The sequence below is a fragment of the Myotis yumanensis genome, unplaced genomic scaffold (genome assembly GCF_028538775.1).
Source record: "Myotis yumanensis isolate MYYU_CA2020_CCGP unplaced genomic scaffold, mMyoYum1.0.hap1 SCAF_2, whole genome shotgun sequence".
Taxonomy (NCBI): Eukaryota; Metazoa; Chordata; class Mammalia; order Chiroptera; family Vespertilionidae; genus Myotis; species Myotis yumanensis.
The window spans coordinates 37,696,201-37,721,092 of record NW_027223753.1 but is presented as its reverse complement, the minus strand read 5'-3'; the positions used below and the strand labels follow the sequence as shown (position 1 = coordinate 37,721,092).

The following is a 24,892-nucleotide window of genomic DNA, read 5'->3' as shown; positions in this document are numbered from 1 at the left end:
GGGCCAAGGGCTCGGAGCGCGGAGAGGTGGGGACTGCGCGTGCGCGCTCGCGCGGGGGCGGGTCCCTGGGGGTCTCACAGGCCCTAGGGACGGAGCCGAGCTGGGGAGCCGGAGGCCCCGCCTGGGTAAAGGCCCGTGGGCGGTCCTGCGCAGCTCAGCGGGCGAAGTGGAAACGAGCTTGGGGGCGTGGTCTGGGTGGGGCCTGAGGGCGGGGCGGGGTGAGGGGCCTGAGGGAGGGGCGGGGTGAGAGATTTGTGCGCGAGCCCGGGAATTCCGTGGAGGCTCAGGCCGGTGCGGAGCGGTGGAGAGAAGACCGGGGGCGGGGCGGGGCGGGGACACGGGGCGGGGCGAAGAGTACGGGTGAAGAAGTGCGGGTACCCGAGAACTCCGCGGAGGCGGGAAGAGCGGGCGGGGGCGGGGCTGGGGGCTGGGCAGCGGGGAGCTCCGCTAGGCCTGCAGTCTACGCTCGCGGAGCTACCCCGAGGCCTAGGCAAGCGGGTCGGCCCGAGGTCCAGGCGAGCGGGTGGGCGCGGCGGGCTCGGCCGGCACCCGGGGGAGGTGGGAACGGGGCTGGACTAGGCCACGGAGGGCGGAGGGGGCGGAGAGGGAAGCGTGAGGGGGCGGAGGGCGGGGGGATGGTGAGGGGACGCGCGGCGCGGAGGCGGGCGGCGGGAGGGCGCTGTGGCGCGGCCGGCGCGGGGGCTGCGATGGGAAAAGTCTGACGAAGGTCTTTAGCCCTAGAGACACATGAATGCCAGCCCACGAACTTTTTTGAGTTTTGGAATAATGTTTTGACCCCCCCCCCCAAAAGGGAAAAAACGATTGCAATGACTACATCTACCAGATTTAATGTAGGATGTGGGTTCATTCGTGTATTTTATATAACTTGGGGCGTGCATGAGTGTTTCGGGCTCTCGGAGGTCTTGAGACGGCCTGGACTTAAGAGGAGCCTGTGTTGGGCTGGAGGTGAGGGGCGGAGTCGGGCAGCTTTGCCTCCGAGGGGTCCCCAGCGCAGATGGCACTGGGGCCGGAATCGCTGTGTCCGCCTTTACCCGGGAGTGCCCAGGGGATGCCAGGGGGAAGAAGGGGGCTGGTTACGGAGAAAGAGGACGAGGACTAACCTGGAGGGGCTTCTGGAAGGAAGGATCTGAAAGGGCAGGCGAACGGGAGGTGCGTGGGTAGGTAGTTCCGCGGCTCTGGATTTAGAGGGCGGGACAAGACAAAATGCCCACTGTGTGCCAATAGCATCACACCCCATCCCAAGTTGTGACAGCCCACATGTCTCTAGACATTGTTAAATGTCGCTGAGGAAAATGGGGCTACAGGATAAAACCCATTGTCTTTTTTTTTTTTTTAAACCCACTGCCTTTAACCTGACTATTAAGATCCTTCATTATCTGTTCGCAATCTACCTTTCCTAGAATTTGATTGAATCTGAAAGAACCACCAAATGCAGGAATTCTTCCTTTAGTTTCCTTCATAGATTATTACCTAGTCTTCTTGGACACTTTCAGAGATGGAAAAGATTTTAAATCTTTACTTTTTTCCAGAAAGTTCTTATATCTATGATGTCTTCCTGCTTAAAATTCACATTTGTTCAGTCTAGTTGTAAAAGAAAAATTCTTATCCTTTTTCTATTTGTGAACACGTGTGATATTAAAAATTATAGTCATATTTCTCTCATTTCTTGAAATGTTTCAGCCCCTGTTCCTTTAGCTTTATCTATGTCACATACTTTATAGATTGTCAGAACTTTTTGCTCTCCTCTGAACAATATCAAGCCTGATAATGTCCTACTTAAAATGTACTACCTAGCTCGGCAGGTACTGCTCAGTGGTTGAGCATCGACCTAGGAACCAAGAGGTCACGGTTTGATTCCTGGTCAGGGCACATGCCCAGGTTTTGGGGTTGATCCCCAGTGGGGAGCATGCAGGAAGCAGCTGATGGATGATGTTTCTCTCTCATCGATGTTTATATCTACCCCTCTCTAAAATCAATAAAAACATATTTTAAAATGTACTACCCAGAACTGAACAAAGCATTCTGGATGTAGATCACACTATAAGCATATAACATATTATATGCATGCTTGTCCATCTTCCTTGACTCTGAGCTTGAAGGCAAGAACCAAGTTTTAGTCACTATCTTTGTCTTAGGTATAGTCATCTTTGCATTACTAGCACAGTGCCTGAAAATTTGATGGAGTGCAACTCTTTTACCTTTGGGAGCAGATATAGTACACTCTTGCCTTAGAGTGACTTTGTAATGAACCAAACCTATCCTATATAAAAAAAAAAAGCCTAATATGCAAATTGTCCCCTCAACCAGGAGTTTGACCAGGGGGCAGGGCCGGGAAGGGAGGCCTTCCAGGCTGTCAATAGCAGGTGGCCAGGGAAGGGAGGTGCCCCAGCCAGTAGCCGCTAGGAACCCTACCTGTGTACAAATTTTGTGCACTGGGCCTCTAGTATATTATAGAAAAGCATTCTTAGGCCATACAAAAACAGGTGGCAGACTAGAATTGGGCTCACAAGCAGTCATTTGCCAACCCCAATCTAGACTAATCCTTGTGTGATTGATTTTTTAAGTCTGAGTAGATAGGCTTTTACTTTTATCCTTATAATATCTTATTGATTGCAACCCATCTTTCTAGCTTGCTGAGATCTTTTTGTGTGCTGATTCTGTCATCTGGCATATTAGCCAATTTGTGTCATCTGCAAATTGCTAAGCATACTTTTTTCATCCTTAATTAATAAAAATGTTGAATGGGGATAAGGATAGAGGTCTTCCACAGAAGTATTATTTTGTTCTGTTAATCATCATTCTTTTAGTATAGCCATTCAGAGTCATAAATATCTACCTAAAGTACCACCTGTCAGCCAACCCATATTTCTTCATCTGTTCCATAGGATATCTTTAGAAGCTTTATCTGAAGTTTTGTTGAAATGTTCAGAAAATATTCCTAATTGGTAGTGACTCCATTAAACAAATGTATAGGTATGGTGTAACTTTTGTGACCTAAAGTTACTTCTGCTTCCTATTTTACTGCATTTTTATTTACCTTTTCAAAGCCATAATTTTAATAATGAAATTTAATAATTTTGTTGAGAATTAACATCCAAGTTCATCAATCTATTATTTTTAGGAATTCACAATCTTCTCAAACTAAGGGTTAATATTTATCTAATACCAGTCCTCTGGTACCAGTAGTAATAAAAGCAAGAAAAATGCACGAATAAAAAATATTAGAATATATGCCTTCTTCTTGACCAGTCTTACCACAGTTTTAATATTGTCATACTAGATTTCAAAATCACAATAAAAAAATGAATTTTATGCCAATAAATATAAAAACTAAGAAGAAATGGATAATTTTCTATAAAATATAAATTCCAAAATTGTTTCAAGAAGGTGTAGAAAACTTGCCCAGGCCAGGTAGCTCAGTTGGTTAGAGCATCATCCAAATACACAAGTTCAATCCCTTGTCAGGGTACATATAAGATTCAACCAATGAATGCATGAATGGGTGGAATAACATCAGTGTTTCTCCCTTCCTTTCTCAAGTTAATTTTAAAAAGAAGGTGCAGAAAACTTGAACTATTGAACTTGAAATAGTAAAAAAAAAATCTACATACACACACTTTATCAGGCTTATAGGATCAAATAACCCCTATCTTTTAAAAATTATATATATTTACTGATTTCAGAGAGAATGGGGGAGGTAGAAAGAGAAACATCAGTGATGAGAAAAAGCATTAATTGGCTGCCTCCTGTATGCCCCACACTGGGATCAAGCCTGCAACCTGGGTATATGTCCTGACCAGGAATCAAACCGTTCACAGGTCAACACTCACCCACTGAACCACACAAGCCGGGTATAAGAAGTCAGTTTTGATTCCTGGTGTTCACCTAAATGTAATGTGTTTTTTGCTTTCTCTGTTTTCCCCCTCTTTAATCTTCAGCAGTTGACTAAGACATGTCTAGGTAGAATCTTCTTTGTATTTATCCAATTTAGGGTTCATGAACTTCTTGATCTGTGGGCTTATGTCTTTCACAGATTTTGGGAAAATTTCTGCCATATCTCTTCATCTACACCAGGGGTCCTCAAACTTTTTAAACAGGGAGCCAGTTCACTGTCCCTCAGACTGTTGGAGGGCTGGACTGTAGTTTAAAAAAAACTATGAACAAATTCCTATGCACACTGCACATATCTTATTTTGAAGTAAAAAAAACAAAACGGGAACAAATACAATATTTGTATTTGCATGTGGCCTGTGGGCCGTAGTTTGAGGACCCCTGATCTACACTGTTCTCTATCTCCTCTCCTTCTGGGACTCCAATTACATGTATTTCAGGATAGTTTGATAGTGTTTCTCAGGTTTCTGATACTTTTCTATTCTGTTATTTTCATGTACTGTATATCTGTGTTTCATTTTGGATCATTTCAATTGACCCATCTTTAAGTTCACTGACCCGTTTTTATGCTGGGTCCAATCTGATGTTGAGCCCATCTAATAAAATTTTTACTTCAAGTATTGTACTTTTTAGTTTTAGAATTCCTGTTTCAGTTTCTCTGCTAAAATTCCCTTTCTGTTCACCCATTTGCCCATATTTTCACTAAATTCTCTAACAGATATATAGCAGTCATCTTTATCTATGTCTGCTGATTCCAGCACCTGTGTCATCTATAGATCCGCTTCAAATGACTTTGTATATTGGACATTGTGTTTAAATGAATAGACACAGCATATAATTTTTAAAAAATTTTATTGCTGAAAGTATTATAGATGTCCCCTTTTTTCCCCCCATTGAGCCACTCCACCTTGATTTTGCCCCCTCCCCAGGCCTTCACTGTACTATTGTCTGTGTCCATGGGTTATGCATATATGCATATAAATTCTTTGGTTAATCTCTTTATATAAGGTTAGCCCCCTTCCCCGAGAGAATACACTATTTTCTTTGTCTGGGAGCTAGAATAAGGAGCAAATCACTTCAGTCCCCCTAGGGATTGTGCTAGGATTGGTTTCAGCTGTAGTTTTATTTAAATAGTTCAGTTTAGCCATGGCTGGTTTGGGTCAGTAGATAGAGTGTCAGCCTGCAGACTAAGGGTCCTGGGTTCGATTCTGGTCAGGGGCACATGCCAGGGTTGTGGGCTTGATCCCCAGTCAGGCGGCATGCAGGAGGCAGCTGATCAGTGATTCTCTGCTATCATTGATGTTTCTCTCTCTCCCTCTCCCTCCCTGAAATCAATAAAAATCTATTTTTAAAAAAATTAAATACTTCAGTTTACCTCTGATTTTAGATATTTGGGAGTGAGATTAGGTCCCTCCTTCATAAGGGTTTTGAGATGTAAGTACCTGAAATCACAGAAATTTTTTGCTTTTCAGTTCATACCAACTTCCTCTGAAGCTCTATTTAGGGACTGATTTAAAAAAAAAAAATCTCATTAGGAGTTAAACAGGGTGGGGGTTAAGATGCACTTTACTTAGTTACACTTCAACTCAGTTACACACAACCACATGCATAAATCTCAAAAACCTAATAATGAGTGAAAGAAGCCAGATACAAAAGAGTACAATCTGTATGATTCCATGAATATAAAGTTCAGGCAAAATTAATCTATGGTGTTAGAAATAAGGACCATGCTTTACCTTTAGAAAGGAAGGAGGAGGAGTGCTTGAAAGAGGGTATGAAGAGGGCTTCTTAAATGCTGATAATGTTCTAGTTCTTTACCTGGGTGGCAGTTACCTGGGTAGTGGTTACTGGGGTGTGTTTACCTTGTGAAAATTTGTTGTGCTATATACTTATGATTTGTATCTATAACTATATGTATGTTATAGTTCAATAGCAAAAAAAGAAAGTGTGTGTGAGAGGTGGGGAGACTCCTACACAAAAAAAACAAAGTTACAAAAAAAAAAATCAAACCACAGAGTAGAAGATATTTACAACATATAATAATGGATTTCTACCCTGAATATTTTATTTTAAAAATACCTACAAATAAAAAAGAAATGGACAAAAACTTTTTTTTAGAGCAATCCAATAGAAAAATGAGCCAAGGATAAGAAAAATCAAATAACAGAAGAAGAGGCCTGAATGGCCCATAAACATGATAATGGTATTCAGCTTCACTAATAATCATGGAAATACAAATTGAAATCTTATTGAGATACCATTTCATACCAATGAGATTGACTATAGCCAAAAGTCTAACAATACCACATAGATTATGGTTAGACTTTGAGGAAGCAGAAACTCTCATACAATGCTAATGGCAATGAAAATTGTTATAATTTAGAGATCAAATTGATCAATTATTGACTTAAAAACATGCTGATTCTAAGTTTCTGCAATTTTATTTCTATAAAGAGAGTCTTTCTGTCCTGGACAAATTTTCTCAGTGGTTACAGTGTCACCCCACAGATTGAAGGGTGGTGGGTTTGATTCCGGTCAAGGGCATGCAAGTACCTCGGTTGAAGGCAGGATCCCCAATGCTGGCCCTGGCGCTTGGGAGAGGCAGGCTATTGATGTGTCTCTCTCACATCGATGTTTTTCTCTTTCCCCTCCGTTCCACTCTCTCTAGGAATCAATGGGAAAAACATATTCACTCCTCAGGTGAGGATTTGAAAAAAAAGGTAGCAAAAGGAACCATCCAAGTTTTCAAAGAATCGTGCATATTGTTTATGGAGACATATGTATGATAATAGTATAAAATATAGTTAGGAGGGATATTTATCAGTTTTAGAATAGCTGTTACTTCTGGGCCATGAAGGGAATGGGGCCAGTGAGGGGCTACATATTTCTCAAAAAGAATTTTTTTAAGTAGATATAGCAAAAATGTTAACATTTATTACCTCAGGGCAGTAATGCATAGTTGTTTAATATATATAACATTCTCTGTACTTTGCCATTTGTTTATTTGTAATTGTCTCCTTTTTTAAAAAAAACTGGGATCAGTGTGTAAAGGGTATTGGAAGTCTTCCTCAGGTTTGTAAACACTCTTTTAATTCTTTGTAGATACAGCTTTCCCAGCCACTTTGCATCTATATATTAGTTTTTGCCCTATCATCACCAGATCAAGGAGGAGGGTGAGTGAGATCTAGCAGAATCGTCTCTGTCTTCCTTATCTGTTTTACCCACCAGGGTTCATAGTAGAGCTCAATACTATCTTTTCAGGATGTTTCTATTAAACTTAAAATGTTAGCATACAACATAAATGTCTTTAAGTCCGTGACCCAAGTGAGTGATTTAGAATTTGAAAATAAGTAAAAGGATGTCTTCTCTCTTACATTTCTACTCAAAAAAAAGATGATGTTTAAGATATAAATAATATTGCTTGCTATTTCAGTTGATAAATGTATTGATAAATAGTCACAAAGAATCTGTTTTTATGCTCCAGGTTTTTAAAAATAATTTCAGAATTATAATAATTTAAGTAATCTTAAAGAAATTAACCAATTCACTTAGGTCACCTTAGCTTTTTAACTACTTTCCTATAATTATTGAGGGCTTTTAATTTTAGAAGCAGAAAAATTATGTAAGTATAGTCAGGGACTTGTTTTCTGGGGTAGTATAGTGGAAATACTCATATTTTACAGATTATTCCTGGGAGAGGTCTGAAGTTTACTTATGTAAATAAACATGTTAGCGTCCTTCCCATTTGTTGAATTGCTTGGTTGTTAAGCTGTGTGCTAGGCAACAGGCTTTCTCTCTTCCTTTTCTCAGATAAAGTGCAGAGAATCAAGAAGTAGCTTTTGTTATTCCTGTGTTATTGTTTTATTTGCAGGTTAAACAGTTTAAGATGAGAAAAGTTGATCTCTGTTTGAGCTCTGAAGGGACGGAAGTGATTTTAGCTACATCGAGTGATGAAAAACACCCCCCTGAAAATATAATTGATGGGTAAGAGTTACTATTCGTTCTTCCTTAAAGTCTTGATATTAGGTCAGTGAACCCCTTGAGTACTGGGACTATGTATTTTATAATAACTAACACTGTTAAACATAGTTTAATAAACGTTTGGTGCAGTAGATAATCTGACAATTTCCACCTTTGGTCTCATTTTTGAAATTAATTCAGTTGTATATGTTTAGGTTTTGATCCTTTTCTTGAAAATTCCTAAACTGGCCTTTACAAATAGTATTTTAAAAAGTAGTTTAGCCCTGGCCGGTTTGGCTCAGTGGATGGAGCGTCGGCCTGTGGACTCAAGGGTCCCAGGTTCGATTCCGGTTGGGGGCATGTGCCTTGGTTGCGGGCACATACCCAGTAGGGAGTGTGCAGGAGGCAGCTGATCGATGTTTCTCTCATTGATGTTTCTAACTTTCTATCCCTCTCCCTTCCTCTCTGTAAAAATCAATAAAATATATATATTTTTTAAAAGTAGTTAAAACCTCAAACAACAACAACCACCTCATTTTATGGAAGTGTACATTTTAATACCTGGTTATGGTTTTATTTCAAGTTTTTCTTAGTAAATAGGAATATAAACACTGTAACTTTCTATGCACTGCCTATTTCCATATTAGTCAAAGCAACATCTTTGCTAAACTGAATGCTTCACTCACTATCTGCTATCTAGCTGCATTGTTTGGCTCTTGGCCTCTTAATATTATTCCAATTTTCACTCGTTACCATGCTAGAGCTTATTCTAGGTAAAGATGAATATCATTCTCAGACTTTTAAATTCCAAGAAAAAGTAGATAATGGAAGAACTCTGGCTATTTTATCACCCTCTTGAGTTCTCTTTCTTGGTATTTGTACAATGACCAGAGTTTCACTAATAGAATAATGTAATTTTAGAGCTAGAAGGACTTAAGAGTTCATCTTATCTAAACTTTCATTTTAGACTCATGGTAAGACAGGCCTAAAGAGGTCAAGTACTGTTTTGAACTATTGAAGGCAGAGCCAATTATAATACAGATCTTGTGGTTCTTTGGGTTCTGTTGTGAAGCCCATGTATCTGAGTAAATATAAGCAACTCATCCTCTTTTTTTAAGCCTAGTTGTTACCTTCTTTCTGACATTTCTCCCTTTCCCTCAAGGAGGATGAATTTACCTTTTTTGTTGGACTCCAGTAGAATTTGGTAGTTACCCTATTACCTTATTTATTCCTTTATAATTATTTGTTTAATTTTGTTTCTTAATTGTGAATTCTTAAAAGTCAGAGACTATGACTTGTTCATCTTTAACTCCATAGTGTCTTACAATATTTGTTGAGTAGCTTTACTGAATTAGACCATCAATTATTAGTAAAACTTAACTAATATCGGAGAGTAGCTGAGTATTTAAGCATACATGTATACATGTACATACATACACATATGTGCATATGTTACTTTTAATTTGCATGGGACTTTATTGTTTCATAGACTCTATGTTATTTGACACACACTGTAAATTTGGGAAATAAGAAGCAAAAAAAAATTATTTTCAACCTCATTGTAAAGATGATGAAAAGAATGATCAGAGATAAAATGACTTGCTCAACATCACACAGATAACCAAGAATCAAGATTAACACTCATGTCTTCTAACTCCTAGTTTGGGGTTCTTTGTACTATACTATAACTCAGACTTAAGGTGTGCATCAAAAATTTAATATCTGCTTTTTGCCTGTGCATCTTAATCCTTCTTAGTTTTTTACTTCCTAAAATTCGGGCCATAATAATTTATCCCACTCTGCCTTGGAGTAGAGAAATTAATGTGGGAACTGCTGTGAGAATACATAGATGTATACAGATCTGCCTTAAGTTGTTTGCCAGAAATAGAGATCTTTCCATCATATCAGTTCATATTAATGAATGACTACAGATATCATATTCTTTTTATTAGACAAAACCTTTAGTACAAAAAAACTACATAAAAGTAGTTACTGACCTGGTAACTGAACAGAGTACATTGGAGACTTTTAATCTGTATTCATGTCCAACAAATACAATTAGACTTTATTAACAGATATTAAAAATTATTCTTGCCCTAACCGGTTTGGCTCAGTGGATAGAGCGTCGGCCTGCGGACTCAAGGGTCCCAGGTTTGATTCCGATTCTGGTCAAGGGCATGTACCTTGGTTGCAGGCACATACCCAGTAGGGAGAGTGCAGGAGGCAGCTGATCGATGTTTCTCTCTCATCGATGTTTCTAACTCTCTATCCCTCTCCCTTCCTCTCTGTAAAAAATCAATAAAATATATTATAAAAAATAAATTAATAAAAATAAAGTTCTTAACACACTATAATATTTAAAAAAATTATTCTCTGCTCATAAATTGGTTTATTTAAATGAAAATAACCATAGAATTATTTGGAGAAAACAGTGCTATAAATTTGCCTCAACTGAACAGTGCTCCCAACTCTCCATTTCCCAGAAATAGGAATTAAAGAAAGTGATTATATTTCTACTTACTCTTAACTCTACTTCTTTTATGTGGCATTTAATATATTAATGAAAAAGGAGAAAAAAATTCTGCACTAGAAAAAGTGAATTAAGAGAAAAAGAAGACTAGTGGGGCAGGGACATGTGCTAGGGAGCGGGAGCAGCTGGGGAGAGATCAATGGGGGGAAAAGGAGACATGTAATACTTTTAACAATAAAGAATTTAAATTTTAAACAAAGATGGTTAAAAAAAAGAGAAAAAGAAGATAAAGAGAATTAGTGTGTTTTTTTTTTTTGAATACTATAAAAGAATACTAGAGTGACAGTTAAAATTCCTGGGTAAGTGAACTATATGTGTTACTCTTTGAGCCTCAATTTCCTGGTCTGAAAAATGTGGATAATACCACCTTTCCTAACTACCTCAGAGTTGTGAAAAAAAATCATGTGAGAAAATAGATACTAAACAGTCATTATCTATAAAGCCTTATTTAAAACAATTTTTATGACTTCAATAAATATGAGGATTCAGTTGTATGTCATTTTAAAATCCATGTCTGCACATACTATTTGATGTTATATTGGTTGTGTTCATTAAAAGCACCCAAGAAAAAAACACAGGGCAATTAAAAGTCATTTAATTTATTTAAATAAATAATAGTTAAAACCATATAAATGTAAATTTTAAAAATTGTGAAATATTAAGCATAATATTAAAAACCCAGAATCGTGAGTTAGGAAACCCAGTTGCTGCACCTGCTGCTGCTGCTGCTGCTTCTGCTGCTTCTGCTCCTTCTTTTTATAACAGCTTTATTGACATATTATTCACATGCCATGCAATTCACCCATTTAAAGTGTACAATTCAGTGGCTTCCAGTATATTCCCGGAGTTATGCAACCATCTGCACAGTTTTAGAACATTTTATCACCCCAAAAAGAAACCTTGCAATCCATTATAGTCACCCCATATTTTCCTTATCCTCACCAGTCCTACTTTCTGTTTCTGTAGATTTACCTATTCAGATATTTCATATAAATGGAATTACACATATGCAGTCTTTTGCTTTTTTCAGTTGCTGTTTTCAAGGTTTACCCATGTTGCAGTTCATATCAGTGTTTCATTTTTATTTCCAAATAATATTCTATTGTATGTATATAGCACATTTTATGTATTCATTTATCAGCTGATGGATATTTGGGTTGTTTATACTTTTTGGCCACATTTCCCCAATCTTATTTAAAAATACCAACTTATAGATCCAGGAAACTCAGAAAACCCCAAGCAGGGTAAAAACAGAGGGACCAGCCCAGCCACTTTGGCTCAGTGGTTGAGCTTCGACCCATGAACCAAGAGGTCACTTGTTCACTTCCTGGTCAGGGTACATGCCCAGGTTGTGGGCTCAATCCCCAGTTGGGGGCATGCAGGATGTTTCTCATCAATGTTTCTATCTCTCTATCCCTCTCCCTTCCTCTCTCTCTAAAAGTCAATTTAAAAAATTAGGGACCATATAATAATCTGCTAAAAAATAAAAAAATGTTGCCCTAGCTGGTTTGGCTCAGTGGATAGAGCGTCGGCCTGCAGACTGAAAGGTCCCAGGTTCGATTCCAGTCAAGGGCATGTACCTTGGTTGCAGGCACATCCCCAGTAGGAGGTGTGCAGGAGGCAGCTGATCGATGTTTCTCTCCCATTGATGTTTCTAACTCTCTATCTCTCTCCCTTCCTCTCTGTAAAAAATCAATAAAATATATTTTAAAAAAATAAAATAAATGTTAAATAGCTGGAGGAAATAATACATTAAATATAGGGAAACAATAGTAACAGTGACAGCTGACTTTGCATTACAAACAGTGAAATCCAGGTGACAATGGAACAGTATTTTTTAAGACTGAAAAAAAGACAAACATTCCACCTCCCCCCAAAGCCTGTCTATCCAGAATTCTATATCTAACTAAAATATCCTTCAAAAATGAAGATAGAATAAAGACATTTTATTCAACACAAGTAGACCTGCATCACAGGAAATGCTAAAGGAAGTTCTATAGGTTGAAGTGATATAATACTAGATGGAAATTCAAACCAGCCCTGGCCAAGTAGCTCAGTTGGTTAGAGTGCCAAGGTTGCAGTTTCAATCTCTCCTCAGGGCACATACAAGAAGGAACCAATGAATGCATAAATAAGTGGAAAAATAAATCTCTCTCTCTCTCTCTCTCTCTCTGTCTCTCTTCTCTCCCCCCGCCCCCCAATCAATAAATAAAATTTCAAAAAAAGAAATTCATACCCACAGGAAGAAATTAAGTTCATTGGAAATGGTAAATATTTGGATAATATGAAAAAGCAACCTTTTTATTTTAAGTTTTTTGAAAGACAACTGACCACTTAATGGGGAAAAACAAAACACTGTACTGTGGAATTTATTACATATGTATTAAGGTACAGGATCATGAGCCTGCATGATGTGTTTGCTGGATTTTAACTGGCCCAGTGTGACTATAGTAATGGGAGATGATAGCATGAAGGACGAGGATATGATACTTTAATGATGGAAGACCAGATTGTTATTTAGAGTCATAAGATAACATAGTTAGGCATTTAGATTTATAGGCAACAAGAGGCCACTGGAGGCTTTAGACAAGAGTGACATAAATTCTATGTTTTTAAATAATATATCTGGTAGTAGTAAAGAATTATTAAAAGTAGGGAGAAATTAAAGGCAGAATGAGTAGTTAGAAAGGGATTGCAAGAATCCATAGGTCTTTTTTTTTTTTGAATACTTATTCACTAGAATGTTGTGAATGTTTAATTTTTATTTGGCTATTTTTCTCTCTCTCTCTCTTTTTTTAATTAACAATAGGAACCCAGAAACATTTTGGACCACCACAGGAATGTTTCCCCAAGAGTTCATTATTTGTTTTCACAAACATGTAAGAATTGAAAGGCTTGTAATCCAAAGTTGCTTTGGTAAGCAATTCATACATTAATTTTCATCATCTTTTAATTTTTCCATAGGCAGAGGACACATACAAATTTTTAGCAAAATTTTTCTATGCAGTATGGAATCCAGCTTTATTGCTGGGTAGGAGAGTTGGGTGTATGGGTTAACTGCCTTGATTACAGTTAGATTCTATGAAACTGCAAATTTGAAACCCTTCCAAAGCAAATAATAATTTCCATGCAATTTACTATGTGAAAGTCTTTGGCAAAAGAGCCTATTATGAACATAAGAAGCCAGCTTGCCAGAACGCTAGATTTCTTGACATATTTATTACAGATTGTTTGGCTTGGGGTTCTCTGTTAAATTCTTTCTGGAAATCTGATAACCCTGATTATTTGCATTGGATAATTTTGATTCTTACATTAAAAATGACATTTTCTGATGGATTTAGAAGGAGAATCTCCCATTAGAATATCATCCTAATCCTGTCTTTATGTTTATGTAAGGATAAAGTATATCGGACAGAATCATGGCAGGAAACAGAATACACTCCAGATGGTTCAAATGAAGAGACTTTATTGATGGGTCTACTTACAAAATTATGTTCTGGCTCCAGAGACTAAACCAGGGATGTGAGACACCCAGAAACTGGCTACAGCAGGATGCCATTGCCACCCCTGAGCTCAGGGAAGGAAATAGTGTTTTGGTTTTGGAGCCCAGTAAAGGTTGGAGCTTGTAAATAAGGACCTGCCTGGCAGGAGTTGTAATCATGAAGGAACACAACCACTGTCAAGACACGGCACTGAAGCAGGAAGGGAGTGGAGAAAGAAACAGCCTGATTTGACTTTCCCACTGCCCTCCAATTTCCTCTCAGTGCCACCCATTGGCCACAGATGGCCCGTAACCAGTGAGCAAGTGAGTCCCGGAGATGCAGTCCATGGGGATTATCCCCCCAGGGCACAGAACACAGAATGGGAAGAATGGATCTGGGGTAGCTGGAACTGGGTTAGGGGTGATGGAGAAAAAACAGTGCAGAAGGAAGATGACTGCATTCCTGTTAAGTCTTTCTCCTGTCATTAATTGTAGAGGCTCTGGAGTCAGACAGACCAAACGTTTGAATTTTAGTTCTGGCACTTACTAATTCTTTATCATTGAACACTTTGCCTGACTTCTCTAAGTTGCCCAATTTCTCTAAGCTTGTTTCCTTATCAGTAAAGTAGGTTAATATTACTTTTTTCATAAGGTTATAGTAAAGAGTAAATGAGGTAAATATACCTGACTCATAGTAGGTTCTCCTTAAAGGTAAAGACGTATGCCCAAGACTACTAATGCTATTACTACTATTAATACCAATATACAAAAAAATCTGGATGATACCAAATTCAAAAAGGCTCCAAAGCTGTGTTATATGTTTGCAAATATTTGTAAGATTATAGTGACACAAGATTGCATTTCCCCATAGGGACATATAGAAAAAGAGTAAATGATTTTCAGAAGATGGTCTTCCTAATCCCAGTTCTTTGTGCATTCCCACCAAAGCCTGACAGTCTCAGAGGATAAAAGGAATATAGGAACAACAACAAAGAATCAGTTCGATAATTAATCCTTTATATGTTTTGTTTATTTACGATGTTAGTACGGACCTTGCAAATTGAAAAGAGCACATCTAAGGAGCCAGACAGTTTTGAGCAGTGGATTGAAAGAGGTATGTGCTTGTTTCACCAGCGTTGTTCTGGGCATGATGGAGGGGAGAATTGTCCTTTGATTCTGTACTTCATCTACAGTTAGATGAAAAATGATCACCTGAATGATTCTTGTGACATATTTAGAGCCTAGAAAGACCCAGGTTTCAATACAAGACTGCTTCTTTACTTACTGGGTATGTAACTGTTAACATGTTACTTAATTTTTCTGAGTTTGTGAATCCTTATCTGAAAAATGGAGATGATACCTATGGTTTTTATGGTTTTTACCACTTATGGTTTTTTTTGTTTGTTTGTTTGTTTTTTGTTTTTTTTAAAATATATTTTATTGATTTTTTATAGAGAGGAAGGGAGAGGATAGAGAGTTAGAAACATCAATGAGAGAGGAACATCGATCAGCTGCCTCCTGCACACTCCCTACTGGGGATGTGCCCGCAACCAAGCTACATGCCCTTGACCGGAATCGAACCTGGGACCCTTGAGTCCGCAGGCTGATGCCCTATCCACTGAGCCAAACCGGTTAGGGCCCACTTATGGTTTTCATGAACAAAATATCTGGTATATGCTAGACAAACAATAAATATTAGTTTTGTCTTTCCAGCAGAATTGGTAGCCTCTAGTTAAATACATATTGCCTTCATGTGTCTATCTCCATTCCTTCACAAAATAACATGCAAATAATAGTAAAGGAATAAAAGGAGGCATAAACCTAGAATGACAAAAAATAAACAAACAAAAAACTAGGAGACCAAAGCAGATGTGAGAGATCAATATATATTATGAAAGAGCCTTAGCTGGTTTGGCTCAGTGGATAGAGCATCGGCCTGCAGATTGAAGGATCCTGGGTTTGAATCTGGTCAAGGGCACATGCCCAGGTTGCAGGCCTGATTCCCAATAGGGGGCGTGCAGGAGACAGCCAGTCAATGATTCTCTCTCATCATTGATGTTTCTATCTCTTCCTCTCCCTTCCTCTCTGAAATCAATAAAAATATATTAAATATATATATATACTAGTAGCCCATTGCACAATATTGTGCAGTGGGCTGCCCACTGCTTCCGCAGGAGCTGGCAGGAACCGCAATGCACCGCCCGGAGCTGCACTGCTTCCACCAGAGGCAGGAGGGAGCCGCGCTGATTCCGTGGGAGGTGGGAGGGAGTCACGCCACTTCTGCTGGAGCATGGAGGAACTCGTGCAGATTCCGTGGGAGGTGGAAGGGACCCGCGCTGCTTCTGCGGGAGGCAGGCCCGCCATCTCCTCTCCGGGCCTGCGCTCAGCTGCGGAGGCTACAGGCCAGCCTCCTGTCCCTGTCTATGTCTGTTCCAGCCGGAGCCGCCTCCAAGCCTTTGCGATCAGGCTCACGGGTCACGGGCAAGGTGGCTCCTGGGTCCCGGGGGTGCCGCCTTGCCTGCGGCCTGGCTTTCTGATCACGATCACCGACTGGGGGGCCGGCAAAGGCGCTCCGGTTCTCCAGCTCTTGCCTGCCGCCTGGGTTTCCGATCACCGTTCTTCCGTCCTTCCCCTTTCACCTCCCATCATTGCGCCTACCTATGCAAATTAACCGCCATCTTTCTTGGCAGTTAATTTGCATATCACCCTGATTAGCCCATGGGAAGCGTAGCAAAGGTACGGTCAATTACCCTGTTTGTCTTTTATTAGATAGGATATGTTATGGAAGAGAAGATGCTGATGGAGAACTTCTATAGTTGAATGGAATAAGTTATAACCTAAATGCCTGCCAAAGAGAAAATTAATGAGAAGCAAGCCAATTTGCCTAACAGAACCCCAAAAACTTCTAGAACTTGAAGGGAAATGGTAACATAGAAAATGTGAGTGAGGCATGAGCCATAAAAGAGGGGTCATTAGTTGAACATCCATATACAAAGTAGTTGGACCCTAGGTACCTTCTCCTACCCCAAAAGCCAGGTGACCACTCCTTCCTCCCATAAACCACCTGCAAGGAATGATTGTATCCTCCCCAAGGAACATTAAATGTTGAGGCTCAGAACCCAGGGAGACCAGGCATAGTAGAGACATTTCATGAGACATGCAGTTGAAAACAGGAATTTAGGTGGAAGCCTGCATATTGAATAGTGGAACTCCTCCTATGCTCTGCTGTTTATGACAGCAACCAAGAATATAGCCCCAGCCAGGAGATGGGAGAATTCATCTTTGGAGAAACTGAATGGCCCCAGAAAGATCTATGGATGTTGACAAAGACTAGCTCATTCCTGGTCACCCTATTGAGCTCCACTAGTCAACAAGCCTGGCTCATGCACATAGTTTTCAAATGATGTATTCATAAATAACAAAAGACAGCCAAAGATCACCAGACATGTGATGAAGACCTCAAACCCTGAATGTAATCAAGCCTTTAGCTTTAATTTCCAAGCTATAGGAAACATGCAGGATAGAGAAGCAAATTAAATGAAACCATGAGAAGGCAAGATGATAAAATACGGGGCATTCTACAGGACAATTGATCTGGTCTCTTCGATAAGTCAATGGCATGGAGGAAAAATGTGTATGTGGGAGGGAAAGCAGTTCAAGTTTAAAAGAGAGAATTCTGATTTCAATAAATCAACTATAAAAAGACATTTTTGCATCAGTGGGGAAATTTGCATATAGACTGAGTACCATATGATAATAAAGCATTATTTTAAATGTTAGTATAATAATGGTATTGTGGTTATATAAGAAAATATCATTATTTAGAGATGTATAATCGAATATTTGGAAGTGGAATATCATGATGTATTAGACTTGCTTTAAAAATTTTAGCAAAAAAATGAAATCAAGTATGGAAAAATATTAGTAAATGTAAAATCTAAATGATGAGTTATATATAGGAGTTATGTTCTGTCTTCTTTTATGTTTGTTTGAAAATGTCCAATGTTTCATAATTTAAAAAACTAAGCAAATGAAATAAGAGGTTATTATTAACTTCTGGTCAAGGAGGAGTTAAATGAGAAAATGTGATCATAATTTGTTATTTATTTCAGCAGCAAATAACATGTATAGAGACTAATTTTGCCATCAAATACTGATTTCAAAATTGAGAGGATGACAGGAGGGGAAAGTTGCCAGAGGAGGAGGAAGAGGATATTAGTTTAAATTTTCACCCATCATAATATAAAGTCAGTAAAAAATTGTTAAGTCAAGAAAAGAAATATAAACAATATAATTTCAGGAAAAATAGCTTTAAGAGTTGAAAACATTTACCTGGAGGGAGCAGGACGGTAGGATTAAGGAGAGGACAAGCAGGGGATTACTATTTTTCATTGCCCCAGAGAAAGGTTAAGAAATAGAAAGCAATACATAATCTTACTTCCCAGAGATTTCCCTTTGTATACTATGTGCCTTTTAAAATTATGTACACTATTTTAATACAAATAAAATTAATTTCTAAATAATCTTAATATTTTTATTATATCAATTAAATACTTCATGGTTCCAAAATAATGTTTGATATGATTATCTTATGACCAAATAAATTAATCTGTCCTAAAATTATATGAGTAAAGATTTTCTAAAGTTGGATACCAGAAAAGATCGATTCAAGGGTAGCATAATTCTGCATTATAGTAAAAATTTATTGTGAGAAACTGAGCTTTAGTTGTTGCCCATGGGAACAATAAAATGCCTCCTTTCAGGCCTGCAATTGCTGTTAGTAGCTTGATCCTTAAAAGGGATTTTCACAGTTTATCAATTCCTTACTTTATATTTCTTTACTATGATTTACATTTGGATTGCCTTATGTTTTTACTCACTAGAGATACTTTCTAGCTCATAAGCAGTTTATTTTTCATATCTTTTATATCAAATATTTCTATCTGTATATTAAATTTTAACCCCAAAACACTGGTAAATCTGGTTTAACTATAGTTTACCACATATGTTTTGCTGAACATAAATTTCAGTAGCTATCCTCATGTCTTTTAAGCCCTAACTCATTTCTGTTAAATTTATGTTTTAGATCTAGTACACACAGAGGGGCAGCTTCAAAATGAAGAAATTATGGTAAGTAAATATACTCTGTAGAGATAAATATCATCTTTAGCCAGCACAATATGTTTAAATTTTAAACCTATTTCTATAGTAATAAAGTTAATAAATACTCTCATGATAGTATAGGTTCTGTACTTAATCAATAAACAGAGATTATTCTCAATAATATTATAGTCTAAAGGTAGCATTTATAAATTAGGCTTTTATCTATCATAGACAGGATTACAGCAAGAATAAAACAGAATTATTCACTTTTTTAAAAATATATTTTTTATTGGTTTCAGAGAGGAAGAGAGAGGGAGAGAGAGATAGAAACATCAGTGATGAGAGAGAATCTTTGATTGGCTGCCTCCTGCACGCCCCCTACTGGGGATCGAGCCCACAACTCAGGCATGTGCCCTTGACTGGAATCGAACCTGGGACCCTTCTGTCTGCAGGCTGACGCTCTATCCACTGAGCGAAACCAGCTAGGGCATGAATTATTCACTTTTAAAAAAAATGTATCTTTATTGGTTTCAGAGAGGAAGGAAGAGGGAAAGAGAGATAGAAACATCAATGATGAGAGAAAATCATTGATTGGCTGCCTCCTGCACATCCCCCACTGGGGATCAAGCCCGCAACCCAAACATGTGCCCTTGACAGGTATTGAACCTAGGATCCTTCAGTCCGCAGGCTGACACTGTATCCACTGAGCCATACCAGCTAGGGCCAGAATTCACTTGTTTTTGTTTTAACTGTGTTCATTTTTTAAATTGGAAGTATTTACTTGCTTTGCTTTCTTTCATTTGATTCTGTAGGCCTTTTAGAGTAGGAATCATAAAAGGTTGAGATGCCAAAGCTGGATGTTAATTTATGCATGAAAGGACAAGGGAGATTCAGATAAGGGGAACTGGAGCATAGGATCAGCAACAAATAAACCAAAGAGAGATGGGGTGGAAACAAGCATTTGTCGACAGCATTCCATTGAGCTTTGCTTGTCAAGTGGAACGAATGCCCATTGATGAGGAAGTACTGCCGCATCAGGAGTTTCTCTGTTCCTGCCAGTTTGTCAGGCTCTGGGTTTAGACAAACACAAAAACGTGGAAAAAGTGAATATGTGTTTGTGTGTTTTATCTTCTCCCAAGGATTTGTGTTGTTGTTTTTTTATTGATTTTTAGAGATAAAGGAAGAGAAAGAGAGAGAAACATCGATTGGTTGCTTCCCATATGCACCCCAACCAAGGATCGAACCCCCTGACCTAAAATCAAACCCACAACCTTTGGTGTATGTACGACGCTCCAAACAACTGAGCCATCTGGCCAAAGGCAATGTGTGTGTGTGTGTTTTTAAAGGTGGCAGTGTTTGTTTAATTAAGGTTTCTTGAAATGATAGTTAAAGTGGTACCTTGTCCATTAAATTTCCTTTTTCACAACTTGTTGGGAGCTGCTATGAAATCTGTACTTCAAAAGAGTCTACAGGATGTTTTTGAATCCTATTAATTCTTTTCTTTACCACCCAAATATGCCCAATGATTGGGAAGGTGAGTTGGGGGGCAGGGGGAGTTGAAAAACAATTAGACTGAATTTTATCTTCCTATTTTTATCCATCTTTACCAACAGGTTATGATTAGTAAGTCTCTGCTGAATATTTTGTTTCAGGACCCTCTAAGGATCAGAGAAGCTCACATCATTATAGAACATTTGGAAAATAATAAGGGGGTTGGGAGGCTGAATATCACTCATCATTTTATCACCCTGTCATAACAGCTTTTTCTGTATCTATTTTCTTCTAGTTATCAACCATGTGCTTTACATATAGTTATAATAGTAATGTATGAACAATTTTGTATCATTTTTAAAACTTACTATATACAAGCTTCATAATTTTAAGATTAAACATATGCAAATAGGCAAATGCTAACTAATTTCCTTTTCCTCCCTCTGTCATTATAAGTACTACTACAAGGAACATCTTATGCATGTTCCCACTACCACAATCTTCACCTTTTTAATTATTTCACAAGATTAGATTTCAGAGAATGAAATTACTAGATTGAAAGATAAAGACATATTTATAGCTTTTTAATATATTGCCAAATTGCTTTCCTGAAAAATTATATAAATGTAAAAGTATAGTAATGTTTCAGGGTATCATATTCTGAGGCATCTTTAACCAAAAGAAATGTTTTGTTATGAAAAATACTTTAGAAAAACACTTTGAAAAAATTGATCAGAAATTTACAGTTGTAGCCTGGCCAGTGTAGCTCAGTGGTTGAGCATCAACCTATGAACCAGGAGGTCACAGTTCGATTCCCGGTCAGGGCACATGCCCGGGTTGCGGGCTTGATCTCCCGTGTGGGGCATGTAGGAAGCAGCCGATGAATGATTCTCTCTCATCATTGATGTTTCTCTCTCTCCCTCTCCCTCCCTCTCTGAAATCAATAAAAATATTTTTTTTAAAAGAAAAGAAGTATACAGTTGTAATTTTTAGCTCCATCAACCATTTTACATCAAACCAAGGCTGTTATTTAGCTAATACACACTAGAACGACTGTACTGTTATATGTGGCTGGCTTCTTTTCTGAATATTATCTTGTAAATTGTTATATATTTAGACTATACTCTTTTTTCTGCTAACTGCTTAACAGTTAATTAGAACTGCTAAGAGCATTCTTATTGATTTTTCCCCTACAGGCAAATGATGGCCATGCCACTTACTTGAGATTCATTATTACATCAGCCTTTGATCATTTTGCATCTGTGTATAGCATTTCTGCAGAGGGAATAGCAGTCTCAAATCTTTCATAATAATTATAACAAAATGCTTTTGTATGTTTCTTAACAATGTATTTATTTTAAAATAAAGTTGCCACTGATGTACTTTATTTAAGGGATTTGCATCAACCTGTTTCAGTTTTTATTTTCTCTTTAATATTTTGTACAAAGGAACTTGGTATGATCGGTCAGCAATAATGGCCACCATGGAGGATATAAGAAAGCTTTTCCTTTAATATATATCTTAATCAAGGAAGTGGCTGTACATGAAAACTGAATTGGTAATACGTTGTATTCCCCACAGCATCAATAAGGTGCCCTTCCTATCTCAGTGCATTAATTTTTAAATTTATTGATTGATTGATTGATGCAAAGAATTAAGTGAGCAGTATAGTCAGTAAACTATGTATATGTTCAGAAAAAGAGAAAGTACTTATGGGCAGGTTTCACTGAGGTCACGGAACTTGAGCTGGGCCCTGCAGGACAAATCACTTTATTCTTTTTCTTTTCATTTTATTTGGTCCTGATTTGAAATCCTCAGAGAAGAGTTAGGAAATACATAATCTTACTTTCCAGAGACAGCCATTATTGATATTATTTTTTGTAAGTATTTTGGGTGGTAAAGGAACAGGATGGAACAGATTGGGGGAGAGCTATACTTTATTATATAGGTTGACTTTGTAAACATAAATAACTAATATAGCCAAAAATTAAAATAAAAAAGCAATTATAAAACATTGACAACAAATAGAAATGAACCTAACTTTATTACAACTTGATAAACACACAGGAAAGAAATGATATGAGATCATATTTTGTCTGTGTAGTCTGTATTAGTTTCTTAAGGTTGCTGTAATAAAGTTCTGCAAACCTGATGGCTTAAACAATAGAAATTTATTCTCTCACGGTTCTGAAGGCTAGAAGTCGGAAATCAAAGTATTGGCAGGGTTTGTTCTTACCTTTCTCTTAGCTTCTGGTATTGCTTGCAATCTTTGGCATTCCTTGGCTTATGGCACCATAGTTCCGATCTCTGTCTCTGTCATCATATGGCATTCTTTCTGTCTTCACGTCATCTTTCCTCTGTGCATATCTGTTTCTGTGTGTGTGTTTATCTTTTTATAAGGATATCAAGCATATTGAATTACAGGCCCACCCTACTCCAGAGTGACTTCATCTTAAATAATTACATCTGCAATGACCCTTTCTCCAGAAAGGTCACATTCACAGGTACTGGGGAGAGAGGACTTGAACATGTCTTTTTGGAGAAACAATTGGACCCACAACACAGTTTTACTGAAATATATTTGTGATAGTTAATTTTATGTGTCATATTAACTGGACCACAGTGGTCAGATATTAGCTTAGACATTATTCTGGATGTTTCTGTGTGGGTGTTTCTGGATGAGATTAACACTTAAATGGGAGGACTTTGAGTAAAGCAGATTGCTCTCTACAATGTGGGCCTCAACCAATCAACCAGTTGAAGACCTTAATAGAACAAAGACTGACCTCAACTGGGCAAGAAGGGATTCTAACCTGGAGTGGCTCAGTGGTTAAGCTTCAGCCTATGAATCAAGAAGTCACTGGTTCGATTCCTGGTTAGGACATATGCCAGCTAGCGGGCTCTATCCCCAGTGGGTGATGGGGGAGCATGCAGGAGGCAGCCTGAGAAGATAGATGTTTATATCTCTCTATCGCTCTCTCCTTCTCTGTAAAATTATGTTAGAAAAAGAAAAAGAATTAGAAGAAGAAATTCGGCCACCAGATGGCCTTTAGATGTGTGTACTGCAATATCATCTCTTCCCTGGGTCTTTAAGTCAGGGTCATGAAAAATGTTAATTAATTAAGGAAGGGGGATCTGCTCTACATGCAAAGAGAGAGGTAAGAGCTCCAATAACTGCATGCCATTGTTTTTCTTTTTAAAAATATATTTTTATTGATTTCAGAGAGGAAGGGAGAGGGTGAGAGAGAGAAATATCAATGATGGGAGAGAATCATTGATCAGCTGCCTCCTGCACACCCCCTACTGGGGATTGAACCCGCAACCCGGGCATGTGCCCTTGACCAGAATCGAACCCGTGACCTTTCAAGTCCACAGGCTGACGCTCTATTCACTGAGCCAAACCAGCTAGGGCCAGCCTCTTTTCAAGTGTGAATATATTGGGTAGGGGGCTCAGTTGATTGAATTGCCCTAGGCTCCCATATTATTTTAGGGATGGCCCTCTTAGCACTATTTTTTTCCTAAACCTATGATGTATATTGTGTTTATTATCTCTCTCCCTCACTAGAATATAAATTCCACAGGAGTTTCGTTGCTTTTGTTCATGACTATATTCTCAGGGTTCAGAACAGTGCAGGTAGTAGATTTTCAATAAATATTTTTTGACTGAATAAATGAACATTGTTCGGGTTTTTTGCATGTCTGTATCTCTTTATACTGTATAATCCTCAAGGAGTTTTTAATAAAGCTGCTAATAATATACATTTTTTGATCACTTACTATGGCCCTGTGCCTATCACAGTGTCTTACATGAAGTTAAATAACCAAGACATTTTTATTTAGAAGGCTGTATTAAAAAAGTAAAGGTCTGCCCTGGCTCAGTTGGTTGGAGCGATGTCCTGTATACTGGAAGGTTGCGGGTTCGATGCTGGTCAGGGCTTGTGCAGGAGGCAACTGATCCATGTTTCTCTCTCCCTCCCGCTCCCTTCCTCTCTCTCTAAAATAAAAAACGAATTGCCTGGCTCAATGGTTGAGTATTGACCTATGAACCAAGAGGTCATAGTTCGATTCCCGGTCAGTGCACATGCCCAGGTTGCGGGCTTGATCCCCAGTGCGGGCATGTAGAAGGCAGCCAATCGATTATTCTCTCTCATCATTGATGTTTCTCTCTCTCTGTCTCTCCCTCTCCCTTCCTCTCTGAAATCAATAAAAATATATTTTAAAAAAATAAGATTTAAAAAAATTTTTTAAAGTAAAGGTATAATAACTTTTTAACCATGTACTAAAGAAAGGCAGAGAAAGATACAAATGAAAGTTATGGTGTCTGTCACTCATTTACAGACTTTTTTTTAGAGTGTCACAGTTGTGAATCCTATTTCAGGAATGTCCCTCTGTGCAAGGCTTCCTTTGGGGGCTTC

General features: G+C 38.3%; 1 protein-coding gene across 10 annotated transcripts in view; it reads left to right on the top strand.

Moving 5' to 3' along the window:
• The first annotated feature begins 86 nt into the window (after positions 1 to 86).
• IFT25 (intraflagellar transport 25) overlaps positions 87 to 24,892 on the top strand; it is a 51,212-nt gene continuing 26,406 nt past the window's right edge. The window contains exons 1-8 of one of the 10 annotated variants that reach the window (XM_070405185.1): positions 463 to 523; positions 6,581 to 6,612; positions 7,015 to 7,085; positions 7,784 to 7,896; positions 13,212 to 13,318; positions 14,929 to 14,997; positions 18,970 to 19,013; positions 20,639 to 21,662. In XM_070405185.1, the coding sequence (XP_070261286.1) occupies positions 7,799 to 7,896; positions 13,212 to 13,318; positions 14,929 to 14,997; positions 18,970 to 19,013; positions 20,639 to 20,743 (423 nt within the window). In that variant the 5' untranslated portion in view covers positions 463 to 523; positions 6,581 to 6,612; positions 7,015 to 7,085; positions 7,784 to 7,798 and the 3' untranslated portion in view covers positions 20,744 to 21,662. The other 9 variants (XM_070405184.1, XM_070405177.1, XM_070405176.1 and 6 more) reach the window with 9 other exon arrangements.